The sequence below is a fragment of the Herpailurus yagouaroundi genome, unplaced genomic scaffold (assembly GCF_014898765.1).
Source record: "Herpailurus yagouaroundi ecotype Mexico unplaced genomic scaffold, PumYag 77, whole genome shotgun sequence".
NCBI lineage: Eukaryota > Metazoa > Chordata > Mammalia > Carnivora > Felidae > Herpailurus > Herpailurus yagouaroundi.
The window spans coordinates 86758740-86777762 of NW_024412388.1; the positions used below are offsets into that span (position 1 = coordinate 86758740).

At 38.4% G+C, this 19023-nt stretch overlaps 1 protein-coding gene across 2 annotated transcripts; it reads left to right on the forward strand.

Annotated features, from left to right (window-relative positions):
- The first annotated feature begins 383 nt into the window (after nt 1-383).
- Nucleotides 384-18781, forward strand: VCAM1 (vascular cell adhesion molecule 1). 2 transcript variants are annotated; one of them, XM_040471109.1, is made up of 9 exons: nt 400-645; nt 1175-1450; nt 3671-3991; nt 5242-5508; nt 9115-9390; nt 11242-11562; nt 12442-12708; nt 14211-14477; nt 17731-18781. In XM_040471109.1, exons 1-9 carry the CDS (start codon nt 555-557, stop codon nt 17889-17891), a joined length of 2247 nt encoding a protein of 748 aa, XP_040327043.1. In that variant the 5' UTR covers nt 400-554; the 3' UTR covers nt 17892-18781. The 2 variants fall into 2 exon arrangements, with proteins under 2 accessions (XP_040327044.1, XP_040327043.1); XM_040471110.1 differs by lacking the exon at nt 14211-14477 and having other exon boundaries at nt 384-645.
- Nucleotides 18782-19023: the final 242 nt, after the last annotated feature.

Genomic DNA, 19023 nt, shown 5'->3' on the forward strand with positions numbered 1-19023 from the left:
GTCTTAATGGAGAAAAAAATCAGTTCACATGATGTAGTGGTTACTTAGCCACTTCAAAGTCAAGAGTAAAATTTACTATTCTCTCTCTCTCTCTCTCCCCCTTTCTTTCTGCCTGCTTGTCTATTTCTCCCCTTTCTGTCTCTGTTGCCCTCCCTTTCTCTCTCTGGCTTTTTCTTTATTCTGAAATGAGCATTATTCTGAAATGCACATTACCTTGCAAAGATACCCTTTTGGACTGAAAACGAGGAAAAGCTTTAATTTTATCACCTTGGAAGTGTTTCGGTTTTCTGTGGCAGAGAGAGTAGCTTTAGCAATGAGAGCAAATGAAGGGGTTAAAACTGGACTTGGCTGGGTGTCAGTGAAACTTTTTTTCTGGCTCTGCTCCGGGTTTCCCCTTGAAGGGATTTCCCTCCGCCTCTGTGCCTCTGCAACAAGACCCTTTATAAAGAGCAGACTTTCTATTTCACTCCTCACTGAGCCTCACTGGCTTTAGGAGCTAAAGCCTCTTCCAGGGCATTTTCAGGTGGGACAGAAAGAAGAGTTTGGGGACCATCATGTTCTCATCACAGCGACAACTAAAAATGCCTAGGAAGATGTTTGTGATCTTTGGAGCTTCAAATATACTTTGGATGGTGTTTACAGTTTGTAAGTTCTTCTCTTTGATCTGTTTCAAATGCTCACATTCCATTTCAGCCCTGATTTTGGCTTCAGTCAGTTTTGCTATGGTAGTAAAGAAAGGCACTAGGATTTTTAAGCAGTGGAAAAACTTAATTTAACATAACATGTAATGTGCTATTGAGTATTGCTATGTACCATTGTATTGTCATAGTTGGAGCTGCAAATTGATGTTTTTCAGATATATTTTTCCAATGTTAAGTAAATAACTGGATTTATCTCTAGTAAGGTCTATCTCTTCAGTTTCCTGTACTTGATAATGATCTTAAGCTTACCAAATAACAAAATAATTTTGATAAATGGGCATCAAGGTTGGAACTGACACTTCTCCAAGATTCTAACACCTTTGGCAGTGACTCCAATTATTTTTGGCTTCTTGCAGTTAGTTTAAAATTTAGGAAACAGATCAGCCAGACTGTATTTTGGACATTATACTAGGACAGAGAAGAGGGAGCAGAATACTAAACAAAGTTTGCTTTTCTCTTTTTTGCCTTCACAGCTCAAGCTTTTAAAATAGAGACCTTCCCTGAAAACAAAATTGTTGCTCAGATTGGTGATGTCGTTTCACTGACTTGCAGGACAACAGGCTGTGAGCCCCCATCTTTCTCTTGGAGAACCCATTTAGATAGTCCACTGAATGGGCAGGTGAGAAATGAGGGGTCCAATTCCACGCTGACCATGGATCCCGTTGGTTTCAGGAATGAATACTCTTACCTGTGCACAGCGATTTGCGGATCTGAGAAACGGGAAAAGGGGATTCAGGTGGAGATTTACTGTGAGTACTACAGAGAATCTTTGATTTTCTCTTAATTTTGCTTTAAGTTAAGTTTCTTTAATGGATAGTTTTAAAAGAAAAAACATCAAAGGATATTCATGTACAGATTCTTGGCTAGAGGACATACTGCACCAAGAAAGTTAGAGGCAGCTGAATCTAGCTCTAGAAAAGGAACCCACACCTTGGTCTTTATTCTAACTGCCACAAACATAGTGACCGTGGGTAAGACACAACCTCTGGGTTTTTCTTTTCTTAGCCATAAAATGAAGCTCTCTGAAGTTTTTTAATTGTATTTTTCAGCAATTTCTATTTGATTATATCCTCACATGTTTACTTGGTCATACATCCAAATGATTTATGAATACCACTCTTCAGGGATTTTCCACTTATTTATTCTTACACAATTTTGTGCTTAAAATCAGCTTAAGTAGGAGATCTATAATTTAGTAATAGGCTTCAGTACAAGTTTTCCCTTTGACATAAGAAAAGTATCCGCAAACATTTCATTCATTTGACTTTGGTATAGATAAATTTAGGAGGGTTGTTTTTGTTTTTGTTTTTGATGCCATTAAGCCTTAATGCTTAACCACTCAACCTCAGGATAATTTGTGTAATGGATTAGAGTTACCTGATGCATGTTAATAAACACCCCTACGCTGCCATTCCACCAAACTGCATCTCAGTCCATTCTCAATCCAGCGTATAAAGTTAGCAAGAGGAGTTAAAAACCAACCTGAAATAAAAATCTTGCCTTTGGTTGCTGACGACTACTCTTTCAGAAGAACAAACAAAACCAAACCAAACCCTGGAAACCTTTATGGCCGTCTCTTCATGAAGATCCCATCTGATTATCTTATAATTATTTTGGTTCCCTTCTGCTATGGCGGAGCTCAGTTTTGCCCAGTATCTGTAATTGATTCTTCAGTAAGCCCCATGTGTTACTAATGTGGCCCAAGAAACTGTGCTTGGCCGGCTGCTTTCAATTATGCTGGTTGTACATGCATTGTTTGTGCAGCCTCCTGAGCTCCTTGAAAGGCCCCCTTATGTAAATACAGGGGAAAGTAACAAGTTCTTGTATTACCTGACAGCAAACCATGTGGGTTATGGGCACATTTCTTACAGAACAGGAGGGATAGAAATTATTGTTGGAAAAATTAAAAATACTGGTTCTTTCACCCAGCAAAGCATTTCCGATTCCTTTGCCTTTGCTCTCAAGTACCAAATAGTTGAAGATTTAAAAAAGAGAAATAAAGACCCTTCTGGCTTTAATTATCTTTCTGGAGGTTTTTTTCCTTCAAAAATATCTGGCTCTCATTATGTTGAACAATCGTGTCTCCATTCCACATTTGATTGTAATATTCTCCAGAGCTGGGACCTTTGTGTCTTTATTACACAGAGTCCTGAATCCAGCCGATGTGTTACCATCATGACAGTTTGTAATGAAAAGGTAGCCCTTGCAAAGGAAGCAACGGCTGACTGAAATAGCACGTTCCCTTGGCACTGAAAGGTTCAAGTGGTGTGCTGGTTAGGACATTGAGTTAAGCATTTCAAGAGGCAAATCTGCCTTCCAGAATTTAAATATTGCACCTTCCTGGTGGATGAATTCTGGTCAGAGGCATTATTTTCAGAAGCCAATTATTTAACGTTGCTCTTTTCCTTTCTTAGCATGTGTTGCTCAATAACTGTTCTTTGCCATGACATTCTGAGCCTCAGTTTTCTTATCTATAAAGTGGACTTATCTCTGCTCTACGAGAATGTGGTATTATGTAAATCTTCAGTAGCAGTACAGAATAATAAAAGTACTGAGTTTAAATCCCAGACGTGCCATTTCTGAGCTGTGTGGCCTCAGGCAAGTTATGCAAATGTGCTAAGGCTATGTTTTCATACCTGTGAAATGTGGTCTCTATGTGTTAGAGTTAAAATAAAATCCTTTATATTTAATGACTAGCACAGTGATGGGCATATGTAAGTATTCAATAAACATCAATTTCTTTTCTCTTCTTTTACTCTAATAATATGCAACCCTTAGTACATGCAGGCTCACAGCTGAAGAACTCTCTAAAGGGTGAACCCACCCCAAACCATGAAAGGCTATTTAAACAATGAATTAAGACTGTATTAAGAAACATTAGACTTGGTTTGCATTGCATTGAATCAGTCAAAGACATTATATTACATGAACAGAAAGCCTGCTCATGTGTATTTGTTTGACCTTTGCAGCTTTCCCTAAGGACCCAGAGATCCATCTGAGTGGCCCCCTGGAAGTTGGGAAGCCAGTCACAGTCACATGCTTGGTCCCTGATGTTTATCCATTTGACAGGCTGGAGATGAATTTGCTGAAAGGCAACCATCTCTTACAGAATAAGGACTTTGTAGAACCTATGGAAAGAAAGTCCCTGGAAACCAAGAGTTTGGAGGTAACCTTCACTCCTACCAACGAAGATACTGGGAAAGCTCTTGTTTGCCAAGCGAAATTACACATTGATGAAATTGACTTTAAGCCCAAAGAAAGGGAGACTACGAAAAAACTGCAAGTCTACAGTAAGTACTTGGGTGATGTAGTCTCGTCTTTATGGGAATTCAGTCTTGGATGTATACAGCATTAAACTTAGCAGCTAAAGTCAGGAAGGCATTTGTTTATAGTTTTTACTCCATTTGTATTCATTGAGAGCACAATATTTGCCAACAGGATAATTCAATGAAAAGAGCATTGGATTTGGATTGAGAAGACTTCTGGCTCCATTAACTGTGTGAACTTGGGTTGCTTAATTTGTTTCCCAGTCTATCGAAGGAGAGTAATAATACCACCTGGGTAGTATGTAGTAGGCTCAGAAGATAAAATGTTTTCAATTATAAGTTCTCGTAACATACCTTGAAATATTAAGTTATAGAGATTTTACAAGGTGAGCGCTTGTTCTGTGTGTGTGTGTGTGTGTATACACACATATGCATGTGCTCACACACACATATATGCATTGGGCAGGAGAGTGGAGATGATTACCTTCACATTCGCTGAAACTGTGGGGGACTTGAGGCAAGCTTGTAGTCCCAGAATTGTGTAGGAGTGGACTCACTGTACTCCGTTCTAGACCCAAATGCTGTGTTTTTCTTTGCACGCTACATTTAAAAGGAGTACTGCCAACTATAGCATGTTTAGCTGAAAGAGAATGAGATGGAAAGGCATTTATCAATATTTTGAAAAGAGTAGTCAAGACAGGGGATATTTTTCCTAGAGAATACAAAACTGGGAAAAGAGAGCTATCATTAAGTATTTGAAAGACAGTGGAAAAGGGATTTGATTTATTCTGTAACAGTGAAGGACTGAACTATGGCCACTGCATGAAAATTACTTACAAAGAGGAAGGTTTCAGCTCAATTGTTCTAGTAACTAGAGCTGTTCCCAAATCAAAAGGACGGCTTTTTAAGGCATTGATTCCCTCAAGCAGAAGTGTTGACACCAACTTATATGAGCACTTGTCAAGTATTCTAAGATAGGACTGCTACCTTATCTGGGAGATTGAACCACATTATTCTAAGGGTCTTTCTTAATTTCTGAGTATCTAGGGCCCTCTGAAAACACCAAACACCAAAAAAAGTACCTCAATCAGATTAGTCAGAAATTGGATCGACTGACTTTTGTGACCACACAGTACTAATTTTACACTAATTTGGCAGATTAAGTTTGTCAAATTTGTGAAAGCATGTAAATACAGACTTGCAGAGAAATACGTTATCCTTGTGGGATCAAGATGATGCCTAGCAGTTACTAATGTTGTGCCCTGCCTTTTCAGTCTCACCCAAGAACACAGTTATCTCTGTGAGTCCCTCCACAAGGCTGCAGGAAGGTGGTTCTGTGACAATGACATGCTCCAGTGAAGGTCTACCAGCTCCACAGATTCTCTGGAGCAAAAAATTAGATAATGGGAATCTACAGCTCCTTTCCGAGAACTCAACTCTCACTTTAATTGCTATGAGGACAGAAGATTCTGGAATTTATGTGTGTGAAGGAGTCAATCAAGTTGGGAAAAATGGAAAAGAGGTGGAATTAATTGTTCAAGGTAAGTAATCTGTGAAAAATGAATGGTAAATGTGCCTTGATTGGGGTTTGTGCAATAGTGAAACAGCTTCAATGCCACAATCGCTTCCTTAGGTTTTATTGATGACCCATCTGATGTCATGTACTTTAGCACAATTGTATGTTCATCTTGCTCAGACTTCTCAGAAGTCTTTCCTCCCATGGCTCTGCTTTTCTGATTCTTTTCCATCTCTCACCATTCCTTCCCTGCTTCCTTCTTTGGCTTTCTCTTTTCCTCCCGCCCCTTGAATATTAGTATTCTCAGCTTACCACATCTGTCCTCATCTCTACTCACTCTGGACTCTTAGTATTTGGGCCACCATACTCTGCTTACTCCTAAATTCATGTTGCCATTCCATATCACCAAATCCTGTCCATTCTTCCTCAGAATAATCCTTAGAATTTGAGCTCTTTTTTTTTTTTTTTTCAACCCTCTTGCCATTGCCTTAATTTATCACCTCTGACTTGGACTCTTGCGAGATGTTTTTAAATAATGGCATTCATTGAACACCAGCTGTATGCTAGGCGCTTTACATATGTTAGCTATAATCTTCAAAAATCAACTAAACAGTAGGTATTTTATACTCATTTTATAGATGAGAGCATATTGTCTCATAGAAATTAATAGAGGCTCCTACAGATCATACACCTGATATTTGCTGGGAATTCTACTTTCCACTTTATCTATGTTGTCTTCCTAGCCTTTACCACTACCTTATGAGATGAATAAAAACTGGGGTTAAGCATAGTTCATAATTTGCCTAGGTCAGATCACTCGCTAGTGGCATTGACTGTGATTTTAATACAAGCCCATTGTAATCTAAAACTCCATGACTTTTCAACTAAATAGCTAAATTGTCTTCAAATGGTCATCCTGCTATCATTCTGACCTCAAGATAATCAATCCTGTGCAATGCTACCAGAGTATATACCTCAAACAAAAAAAGTGCTCATTATATATGACTTCAACCAAGCCCTAACTGCATGTAACTTAAAATTCACATTTAAAATAAAACTCTTTATAATCTGGTCAGAAACTACCTTTATAGCTTCGGTGGTGTCCATGTTGTTCCTTCTGCCTGGAGCACCATTCCTTCACCTGGAAAAGTCGTAGCCATTCTTCAAGACAAAGTTCATGTCAGCCTTCCAATTCCAGATTGTGTTAGGCAAATCTGGCTATTCCTCCCTTTTTCTACATTCAACACTTCTTATCGAAGTTTATGTACCTCTGTTAGGTCAGCATACATTAATTAAGAGCCCTTGTCCAAGAATCCAAGAATTGTGCTTGGTGCTGTGGGGGCAGACATGAAAAAGTTATGGCGGCTGCCCTTGAAGAGCTTATAACGTAGGGAGGAAAGGCAGGCATGTAAGTGATAATTTAAACGTACTTTAGTAAGAGCCCAAATAATGTATTTATTTAAATGTGGCTTTCCATTAAACTTTAAGTCAAGAATCGTGTGCATGTGTGTGTGTATTTTAATATTTGGGTGTCTGCCACAAAATAGGTCCCCAGTATATGCCAGTTGCATAAACTATAAACATGAGCAACGCAAAATTTTAAAATATGAAAATATGATCTAAACATGATGATTAAAAAAAATAGAATTGGAACTCACCATCAATAGATTAACTCAGTTGGGTGTTAGGTTACCATTCTCAAGAGACCAAGAAAGTATTACACTAATAAAATCATATGCAACTAATCACCCATCCTGGAAAAATTCCACCCGTAATAAATTAGATCCCATTTCAGTGTGAAAAGAAAATGCCCTGTGGGGTTAGGGAGGGTTGTTTTGAATTTTGCAACACAGGATACTAACCACCTTAAGTACTGAAGAGAGAATGGAACTTTGAAAAGACCTTTCAGTGACCTAAGAACTACTCCACAGGGGAAAAGTGTTCGCCTGGTAATATACGCAGCCACTGGGAAAAAAATGGTCTGAGAACACTTCACAGGCAGGAAGTGGGTCTATTTTCAAGTTCCCTTTTCTCACACTAGCATATGAGGAATTCAGAAACTCTGCTTATTGTTCTCGGTGATCTTTTTCAAAATCTAATAGCATATCAGTGTATTGAGGTAATTTGAGGAAAGCCTTCTTTGGAAGATACTACAATGTCACAGTGAGACAAACCAAACAGAAGAATAACTTCTCTTGGCACAGATGAGAACCTTGCAAAATGTGGTGTATTTGGATGACTTCTATGTTGAGAATTCTTTCCTCCCTCTCCAGTCTGCTACTTACGGGAACAATTTTAGTGATTTTTCTGTGGAGTCTCAACTGTCACTCTCGGGATTGTCCAAACACTCCCAGTTTCTTCAGGGAACAGGGAGTGGAGATTTGAAATTCCCTTTCTCCCCAGACAGGAAGGATCCCAACGCAGACTGTGTATCCAGCAGGGATAGGACTGGCAGCCAAAGAGCTTTTGTGGATATTTGAGACATAGGACTCTGCCCTCCGATCTCAGTAATTCAGGGGTTGAATTAATTCAAAGTAGTTTTGTATTTTATCAAATTCTAGAGGTGGTTTGTGTGTCATTTTCATGTTTAGATTTTGGCTTTGCTCTCAATGTGATTCTGTGTGCTTTCAATGGTATAACTATATTGTTGGCACAGAAACTCTAAGCACAGGTCCATTATGGCTATGGCATCTAATCAGAAGACATATTTTTGTAGCTGCTTTCACAACCTCTCTTAGATCTTGTTTTATCTCCTCGTGAGGATGATTTGATTCAGTTGTTGAAGCAACTGAAAAGCTAGGGTCTCAAATCAGACCCACCTGGCTTCAAGTCCTAGTTTTGCCACTGCAAACTAGATAAAGTTATCTAGCATTTCTGAGCCTAGGTTTCCTTAAGGAGAAAGAGGAGGAGGAAGCGGATGGGAGAAGGAAGAGGAAGAAGAAGAGGAAAAGAAAGAGAAGAAGCAACAGGAAGTGAAAGAGAAGAATTAATGGTAGCATTTCATGAAGCTGTGAGGATTAAATGAGATAATATATGCAGAGTGGCTTACACAATGCTTATACACTAGAACCTCTTAAATTATTTGCCGTTGTCCACTACTGCAGGGATTTGATAAACTACAATTGAGCAGAGACTGAATTAGTGTCCTGAAAAGATGTCAGCTTCTGTCCTAACAAGTCTTAATCCACATTCATTCTGTTAAATGAATGACTCAATGAACTCTTGTGGGTTCATTCTTTAAAAATGCCTTTCACTGGGGCGCCTGGGTGGCGCAGTCGGTTAAGCGTCCGACTTCAGCCAGGTCACGATCTCGCGGTCCGTGAGTTCGAGCCCCGCGTCGGGCTCTGGGCTGATGGCTCAGAGCCTGGAGCCTGCTTCCGATTCTGTGTCTCCCTCTCTCTCTGCCCCTCCCCCGTTCATGCTCTGTCTCTCTCTGTCCCAAAAATAAATAAACGTTGAAAAAAAAAATTTTTTTTAAATGCCTTTCAGGATCGTCCCAAGGTAGAATGGAGTGATATTTTCTTACACAGGTGTTAGCTGTAAAGAGATGAGTAAAAAAGAACATATATCGGAATGTGGTGAAGGAAGAAAAGAATCTTACCTTCTTTTTGTCTTGTTCTTTTTCCTCCAGAGAAACCATTCACTGTTGAGATCTCCCCCGGGCCCCAGATTGTTGCTCAGATTGGTGACTCAGTTGTGTTGACATGTGGTGTCACAGGCTGTGAGTCCCCATCTTTCACTTGGAGAACCCAGGTAGACAGCCCTCTGAGTGGGAAGGTGAAGACTGAAGGGAGCAAGTCCACGCTGACCCTGAGCCCTGTGGGTTTTGAGAATGAACATTCTTATCTGTGCACCGTAACCTGTGGCCGTAAGAAAGTGGAAAAAGGAATTAAAGTGGACCTCTACTGTAAGTGGTTTTCGGAATTGTTCGCTGTTTTTTTTTCCCTCAATTCTATTGAAAGAAACAGAATGCAAGTATGATATACAATGCGATCCATGTATTTAGAAAGGGAACTTAGCATTGTGAATTGTTCCTAAATCTCTGGACCGGAATTTTTGATGCAACCTAATTGCCTAAATCTTAAGTATATATTACGTATGTACACAGCATCCACAGTCCTTACTTTGTGTTTTGTCAATAGTCTTGTCGTCATGCACTTGAACACACTCCATGTTCACTGCTTCCCATCGCCTCTGTGTATAGGGGGTATTCCAGAGGTGACAGTGAGCAAGGAGAGGAGTCAAGGCCCATTCATATGACTGCCCAGCTCTTTGAACAGAGAGTGAGGCCCAAGCCTACTGTTTTGAAGGCATATTTGGAAAGTTGATTGGCAGGATGGGAAAAAATGAGGCAGTGGGGAGCAAGACAAAGCCAAAAATGAAAATAGGTAGTAATATTGGCCATAGGGAACGGCCCGTGGCAGCAGCTCAGATGAGAAGCAGAGCCAGGACTTAGCACGAGATCTTAATACTGATTTACACTACATACACCCACCACACTCTTTCTTGCTGTTCCTGTCACCTTAACGAAGAACCTTTACAACCTCGAACCTCTATGAATTTGACATTACTAGAATTCTTCATTGTATAATGAATGAGGGATAAAGTATTCAAAGTGCTCTGAAAATTGATTACGTTGAGAGAGTTATTCTGGCTTGTGTTATTCAGCAGAATTCAAGAGAAAAATAGAACATTCTCTACCAGAAAACCTGCCCAAACTTGTGTTACCTATCAGGATTTTGTTCAGCATGAGTTAGAGTATGTCTGTAAAGGGATTTGAATGTCTCAAAATAAGGGTGAATTTTGTTGTGTTATCATATTACCTGGAGTCCAAGATCTGCTGATGTAGGCACGTTCCCAGCAGAAATGAGAACCAGCAGTACAGTCTTACTGCAATGTGGAAATAGGTGAGAATGTATCACTTTAACAGCATTTTGCGTAAGAAAAAAACTTTTTAGCATTGCTCTTGCTCTTGATAACTATTTTAGTCTTATTTTTATTGGTTGGCCTAAGATGCATTATACATATTATTCAGAATGTCAAGCTCATAGTTTTTTGTTAACTGCAAGTATTGCCTGAGAAATACTTAAAATTTGGTATCTACACTTGGCCATTGGAAATGAAAATGTCTAAATTGAGAACTGCACTGTGGGTCTTATTTGATACCCAGAGGCTTCACAACTCTCTGGGTTTCAAGCTCAGAGAGATATGGGTTCTGATCTCAACTCAGTGACTTAACATAGATATGATGCCTAATGATGGTCTCTGAGCTTCTATCAGGTTTGTAAGTTTTCCTAGCTGTAAAATAAGTTCTCTGTAAGTTTTCCCACCTGTAAAATATGTTCACTAATACCTATTTTATCAGGCTGTTTTGAAGACTGAGGTAATAAATATTAAGGGATTAACCCATAGTTAACATTCAATACAGCATGGGAAATAAACATTTAAAATACATAGCTAGAAATAAGATGGTGGAAACTCATGTTCCTTGAAAAGGATCAGTCCAGGGCTGTCAGAAAGACTGCATCACTAAGAAGAGAAAAATAGGAAGTATATTTATTTCTTGATTCATTCAAGTGCTAAGTATTTTTGTTTATATTTAATATCACAAATGTTTATACTTGATGGCATTATTTATACATTGGTGATCATTCTATCCCACGTGAGTTAAAAATGTCATTTTGAGACCCTTGCATTTAATAGTTACATTTTCCTTTGAATGTCACATATAAACATCCGTTTTCTATGATATTTGCAGCATTCCCTAGAGATCCAGAGATTGAGATGAGTGGTCTGCCAGTGAATGGAAACCCGGTGACTGTAAGCTGCCGGGTTCCTAATGTGTATCCGTCTGACCGGCTGGAGATTGAATTACTTAAGGGGGAGAGTATTATAGGGAATAAAAATTTTCTGGAGAACATAGACAAGAAGTATCTAGAGACTGAGAGTTTGGACATGACCTTCATCCCCACCACTGAAGATACTGGAACCGTTCTTGTTTGTCTGGCTAAGTTACATATTGATGAAATGGAATTTGAACCCAAACAAAGGCAGAGTACACAGACACTTTATGTTAATGGTAAGTACATGTGTGATGTATCCGCACCTGAATATGGGTTTCTTATCATGTTTGCCTGGCAATAGTTAACATGAGGTTAATAGTTAAAACCTCTGTGGAAAAAAAAAATAACTGGAAAAGAAATTTTAGAATAACTATAACAAACCACTCCCAACACTTCAGACAGCAATCATTTTTTATCTCATGATTCTATGAGCTGGCAATTCGAGAAAGTTTCATCTGCTCACTGTGGTACCAGATGAACTCACTCATGCATTTTCAGTCATTGGCAGGTCAGCAGGGCATGGCTGGTCCCAGATGGACTCACTCATATATCTGGGGCCTCTCTGGGGGTTCTGGGCCTCCCTTTCTCCACGTGCTGTTTCATCCTGAAGGAAAGGAGCACAGGCTTAGTCACCACAGTGCAGCATTTTGAAAGAGTGATAATGAAAGGAGGCCTTTCAGACTCAAGCCTAGAAGTCCTATGGTGTTACTTCTTCCATGGTACATTGGTCAGAGTGAGTCACAAGGCCAGCCAGGTTCAAGGGGTGGAAAAATAAACTCCACCTTCTCGCAGGAGAGTCAAATAATTTCTGGTCATGTTTAACGTACCATAAATGTTGATACACACTATCAGTGATCATCCATTCTTAGGTAGTCAGGGTCTTTCTACAGAACTTATTTCTATTAGAAAATACCCATGCTGGGTTCATATTCTACTCTCTATCATTCTATACTTGCTTAAGTAAGTGGGGACAGAAATCCTCCTTTGGTAAGGGTATCAGCATTAATAAACTGTTCCAATCCATTGAACCATAGCTCAGTTTTGCCACATTATTAAAACTTTTTTGGAGCTCAAGGTATAAAGGGTCAAGCTGACAAGTGTTCCTGCCTTTTCAGTTGCCCCCAGGGATACAACCATCTTGGTCAGCCCCTCCTCCATCCTGGAGGAAGGTAGTTCTGTGAATATGACATGCTCCAGCAATGGCCTTCCAGCTCCAAAAATCCTCTGGAGCAGGCAGCTAAACAATGGGCATCTACAGCCTCTTTCTGAAAATTCAACTCTCACCTTAACTTCTACAACAATGGAAGACTCTGGTGTTTATGTGTGTGAAGGGATTAACCAGGCTGGAATAGACAGAAAAGAAGTCGAATTAATTATCCAAGGTAAGTAAAACATGATTAATGAGTTATTTTCACTAGTATTATTTTGGTTGTCACCGGTTTTCAACAAAGCCCTCTCTGAAACCAACACTTTTACTAAAAACATATATTGAGGGTTTTGAAGAGCCCATGGTGTTTTCTATGCTTGGAAATTTCCTGGAATGGAACTTCCTCATAAACAATTCCACGTCAGTTATCCTAAAATTCTTTTAACCTCCAGCGGAATGCTGGCTGTGGGAACAGTGCCAGGAGTTTCTAATACCGGCACCGGTTATGGTGTGAAATAAGGGTAGGAAGAGGTATGTATTTGGAAATTAGCTAAGGTTAAAGCCACCATATGTACTGAATTGGACTCTGAATGGTAATCTCACAAGGCACATACTAGTATTTGCTTAGAAGCCCAAGAAGGCACGTAAGCCTTTTGTAAATTTTGAGGTCGAGTAGCAGTGACCATGCCCTCTGGTTCATCAACTTTGGGCATACAAGTTCCTTTTTTTTTTTTTTTTTTCCTTCCTGGAGCTGTCATTTCCTGTCTTATTCCTTGGTATTATTTTCACTAAGGCATTAGTGACTTTCTTGTTACCTCACCTCGGTGATCATTTGTATTTTAAAGAAACGACCTTGGAAGGAAGGGCAATGCACAACTTTAAAGAAAGTCTTTAGGATAGATGTCATGGTACTATAGCTCTGGTCGGGGAAAGAATCTCAAATCAAGTCACAAAAATAGATGGAAATCTCACTTATAAAATGGTGATATGATACCTTCTTCCATGGGCTATGTATTAATAGCGATGTTGTACTTTAAATACTTAGCCCAGTACCTGGCACCTAGTGAATAATAGTCGTGGTTGTTAGAATAGTAAGAAAGCCATCTTTGTACAACTTGATCCAGGAAAATCCAACCCAAACTCAGAAGCCTGTAAAGACTTTTTACTTGAAGGAAAAACTGCACAACATTGTCACAAAAAAAATTTTTTTTTCACGTTTGAATTCTGTTGCTGTTTATCAAACACCATTTTTTGACTAGTCTGGGTAAAGAATTAGATTTAGGGACATGAGAGAAGTATAGACATGTATTCTCTCGTTAAAAACATGGCCATTTATGTGGGCACCTGGTTGGCTTAGTAGGTTAAAGGTCTGACTTTGTCTGAGGTCATGATCTCGAGGGTCGTGGGTTCAAGCCCTGCATCAGGCTCTGTGCTGACAGCTCAGGGCCTGGAGCCTGCTTTGGTTTCTGTGTCTCCTTCTCTCTCTGCCCCTCCCCTGCTTGCACTCTGCCTCTCTGTCTCAAAAATAAACAAACATCCAAAATAAATAAATTAAAGACACGGTCATTTACAAAAAAAACAGTCAATGCTTGACTTCTTTGCTTGCCTCTGTAAACACTTAATGCAAACAGTAAGCACAAATAGTTCCTTGACAGCTAATTGTTGCTGTCATTAAATTAATATGGAATTGGTTTATATTTCACCCAGTCAGAGGTGCATTTTAAATTCTCTTTACAGTTGCTCCGAAAGACATACAACTTACAGCTTTTCCTTCTGAGAGTGTCAAGGAAGGAGACACTGTTATTATCTCCTGTACATGTGGAAATGTTCCCAAAACTTGGATAATCCTGAAGAAAAAAGCAGAGACGGGAGACACAGTGCTACAGTCCAGAGATGGTGCATATACCATCCACAAGGTCCAGTTAGAGGACGCTGGAGTGTACGAATGTGAATCTAAAAATGAGGTTGGCTTGCAATTAAGAAGTTTAACCCTTGATGTTAAAGGTTAGTTAGAGTTTTGTTTTTATTTTTTGATTATTTTTTACAGTAGTCAGAGGTTAGATGGATTGTAAAGATTTTCTAGGATTAGGTGAATGAGTTGGCAAAATGGACCTGAATTCCATGTTGATTGTGGTTATTGCTCAATGTTTCCTAAAATAATCATGCACAGCTGCCCTATCCTATAGAGTTTAGCCAGGAAGTTGACATTAGTCATTAGTGAGTACAGAATTCCCATTTGCTTTTCTCAGAGTTGACAATTCATCATTGGTCTCTGAAGTCTTGCGTTTCCTAAGCGTTTAAACATACTTCTAAAACCTTTCCCTGGAGGTTATAAGGAAACTAAAGTAGGATTGGCACATGGAAGACAAAAGTTTCTATCCAGATTCTTGTCACTCCTGTCACAAGAGAATGCTATTCTCTGGACATGGAGTAACTATGTATTTTCTGGATTGACTCCCTTCAAGATAACAATTAAGAGTGCCAATCTTGATGCTGAACAACATAAGAGAATCTCTAGACTGTAGAATTGCCTTCTTAAAGATCCAAGCCCTTGTCCATCCTACCCTATTCTGATAGTGGGTGGGGGTGCAGAGCAACAGCCTCAGCAGAGAAACTTCGGGGGCCCTTTCATTTCCTACCCCCTGTGAATGCCTGGTAGGATCTGCTGATCTTAATGGTGAAAGCAGAATATGTTAGCCTGTACTAATTAGTCTCCATGCCTTGTGTGCTAATGAGTTCTCACTGTGTGTTGGGAGCCAGGCTTGGAGCAAACAAATGCAAGTCTTGGAGCCTATGGCACTTGACTATCAGAGTTTGCAACCACGGGTCAGTGTGAAGAAAACTTGAACTTAGGTCAGAAAATGGGTAAAATTGTTGCTCATCTGGCCAAATTTCTCGACATTTCAAGGCTTACCATATGTTTTCTGTTGTCACAGTACCATAACAATACATCTATCTAGAAGTGTTAAAGAATGGGAAAATACCATGATTACCTGTAAAACTTATAGTCATCCACCTGCAGTGATTATCCTGAAAAGAGTTGATCTGGCCAAAGAAATTACCATGTGCTCAAAGAATGGAACATTTGCCTTGTGTCATGTCACTCAAAATGACACGGAGGTGTATGTAATCAGTGCTTCTAATGAGGTTGGGGATGATTCTGGATGGATTGAGATCTCAGTTATGAGTAGGATGAAGTCCACTTATTCCTATTTCTTTTAATCTTTGATGCCTCTAGTCCACTTTTAATTAAGCCTAGCCCTGGAAACTTAGACTCCTAACATTTTTGTGATTCTGTTTGTAGTTAATGATTCTCTTTTAAAGACATATCAAAGCGCTTTCTCTACTTTTTAACTCTCTCTCACACCTTGTCTTTTCTAATTGCTTTATTAAATTAGTGACTTACATATTTGCCATTTTTCACTCATTACCTACATGAACTATCCAAGCACTTTAGGCACTCAGCTAAGAAATTCAGGCCCCCAAACTATGGTTTAAAGTAACTGCAAATGAATGAAGACAAAAATTTGACATTTTTCCTTGGTATTTGAATTAGCTTACCTTTCTGTGTAGCTGCGTTTTAAAATTAATTTTGTTTTGTTTTGTTTTGGCTTGAATGTATTCCAGTGATATAGGAATGGTTGGGAGTCTTTAGGATTTTCAGTGTTTATACAGCTAATGAAAATAGTGTTTGAAGGTTGCCCTGGTAACCGACTCAACAGCAAATTTGTGTTTGACTGCAGATGCCTCAAGGAAAAACTAAAAGCAAAAGATCATATTTATTAAGTTGAAAAGAAAACAATAGGAGTATAAATACCATTGTCCATCATATTGTCAATATTGATGCCTAACCATAGTTATGATAATGGACATCCCATTAAAATATTATACTTTGACTAGTTCTACTCTAATAGGGAAAAGTAGAAAAATGAGGCAGTTATCATTATATTTAGGGCTAAGTGCTTTTATCATCAATAATTTGAAAAGATCAACTTCCCATCATCTGATTATCATGATCCTGTTCTACTTAGTTGACCTCCAGTGATTAGAAACTTCTAGAAGGAATGTGGTAATCGCCAAAGTCAGATTTCTTCAAAGACAGGAAACATACATGCTACTTTAAGAAATTTAATACTTGTGAGGTCATATGATTCCAGGCAAACATTAGTATAGATAGAGATGAACCTCTAGTAAATTTCACTCTTTCTCAGATGTTCTTATAAGGTTAAGTGTTAAATAGTATTGCAGTGATCACATGATTTTTAGTAGACTAGAAAGTAGTAATCTTTGCTTTTGTAAACTATTACCTTCTGTACCCAGTTACAACGCAATGACAAAGTGACAGCATGTAGAAAGAAATGCATTACTATTCAAAAAATATTTATTGGGTATCAACTACTCCAAGCAATGAGTCATTTACTACCTATTCAGTGGTGGACTAAAAAGAAATTGATAGGTGGTCTTATGTAACCTATAGACCAAAGTTAATAGATAATCATACAAATAAATGTATAATTACAAGCAGTGATAAGAACTATGAGAAGGAAATTGCAATGAGTTGTAAAAGTATATCAGGGTTCCTAATTTAAGCTGGGGAAGATGTGGGTCAGAGAATGCTCTGAGTAAGTAATATTCAAACTAAAATATACTATTCAAAAAACTTAAGTTTATCAAGAGAGATATAAATGCTGAAGATGAATAACATATATTAAGATGTCCTACCTCAGAGATACAAAACATAAAGTTTTTTATATATCTCTGGAAAAGCCGTCAGCAAGAAAATTTTTTTTTTTTTTTTTTTTTTTTTACTATCACATATGCTGTTTGACTATACTGATTGATTACACTTTAGATGTTACAAAGATTTTCTTGGAGAACTGGTTAATTATTTCAGTTCATGGTCATCAGAGTCCTAGTTCTTCAACAGATTTTTGTATTTTCCAAAGCAAACACTCCTCTCCAATTTTTGCTTTTGTAAAAGAGTCCTAGAATGTCATGCTTTTGTTTCCATTCTACCATTGAACCTGATTCTATTTGGACGCAACAACTGTCGTCTTAGACCCATCATGGCCATAGCAACAGCCAACTGAGTATTTGGATAATTGAAAGAAGTGTGTATTTGGTTCCTGTTAGCCCTTATCACTGCTTTGATTCATTCCTATTAAGAGAACTAGTTGTACTGTTAGAATAAAATATATAACTATCAAAAAATCTTTTTGAACTAGACATTAATTGCATCCATTTTGTTATTTTCCAGGAAGAGGAAATTACCAGGACTATTTTTCTCCTGAACTTCTCGTGCTCTATTGTTCATCTTCCTTAATAATACCAGCCATTGGAATGATCATTTACTTTGCTAGAAGAGCCAACATGAAAGGGTCATACAGTCTTGTAGAAGCACAGAAATCAAAGGTGTAGCTAATGTCTGAAATGTTCAACCAGAGCCACTATTTATCAGTCCACATTCTTAATACTGCTCATCATTCCATGAGAAAAACAACAAGCTCAGAGTCCAGACTTCCCTGAATGTGGTGACTTCTTGGAAAGAAATGGCTTCCTGTGCCCCATGCTGTGAGCAAGAGGCCAGAGGAAGACTTTCTGCCTAAAAAATAGGCACTACCATTGAGATGTGTTGACTGGAGTAGTTCCTTGATGTGTATATACAATAACATGATGTGTACATATGTAAAATAAAATTATGCCATAGCAAGATGGCTTGGAATAGCAGCCCTCTGTAGTCAGATCTTCAAAGTAATTTAATAGTGTTGCCTGGGCTGATTGTTATAACTGAATGCATCTTAAGAAAATTTAACATTAATATTGACTGGCAGCTGACCTATGTCACCTTTTTAATATTTTCTTTTCCTTAACAAAATTTTATTTCCATAAAGTTGATTGATAATAATTTCATGTTTTGTAAAGATGCCAAGCTTTTATCTTTTTATAGGCAAATGATAAACCAGGAGGGCACTGGGTTCACTTTCAGGTACTAAACACTTCAACCTATGGTAGAATGGTTGACTGGATTTCTCTGGATGGTACTTGCATGGTACGGAAATGTTTTAGGATGTTTGTTTATCAGACTCTTGTGTAACTTTTCTGATGTGGTCTAAAAATGCAACGTCCTTTGATTTTCTTTTGTAAACGTTTAGAATTTTTTTTTGTACAGTAAAGTGATAATATCTGGAATTGGAAGAGTTGCGTGTTTATTTACTGTAAACTGTCACGTTTAATCATGGTGTTTAAAATGCCAAGTTCCAAAAGTATAGAGTTCAAACCGATAGAGATAATAAAAGATTGCACTTGAAGTACACTCCTCAGACTACTTCTATCAGAATCATTATGGGAACTTGATAAAAATTCAAGTATTTTAAGACATGCTATCCTGTTGAATTTAAATGTCTCATTTTGTGTCCTTGGGATCTGAAATGAAATTTTTTTGCAATTAAAAAAAATGGAATACACAAAAAGACTGAATGCAGATGAATGTGCACATGTCAAAGGGTAACAAGCAAACACGTATGTACGTACCACTACGACCAAGAGACGG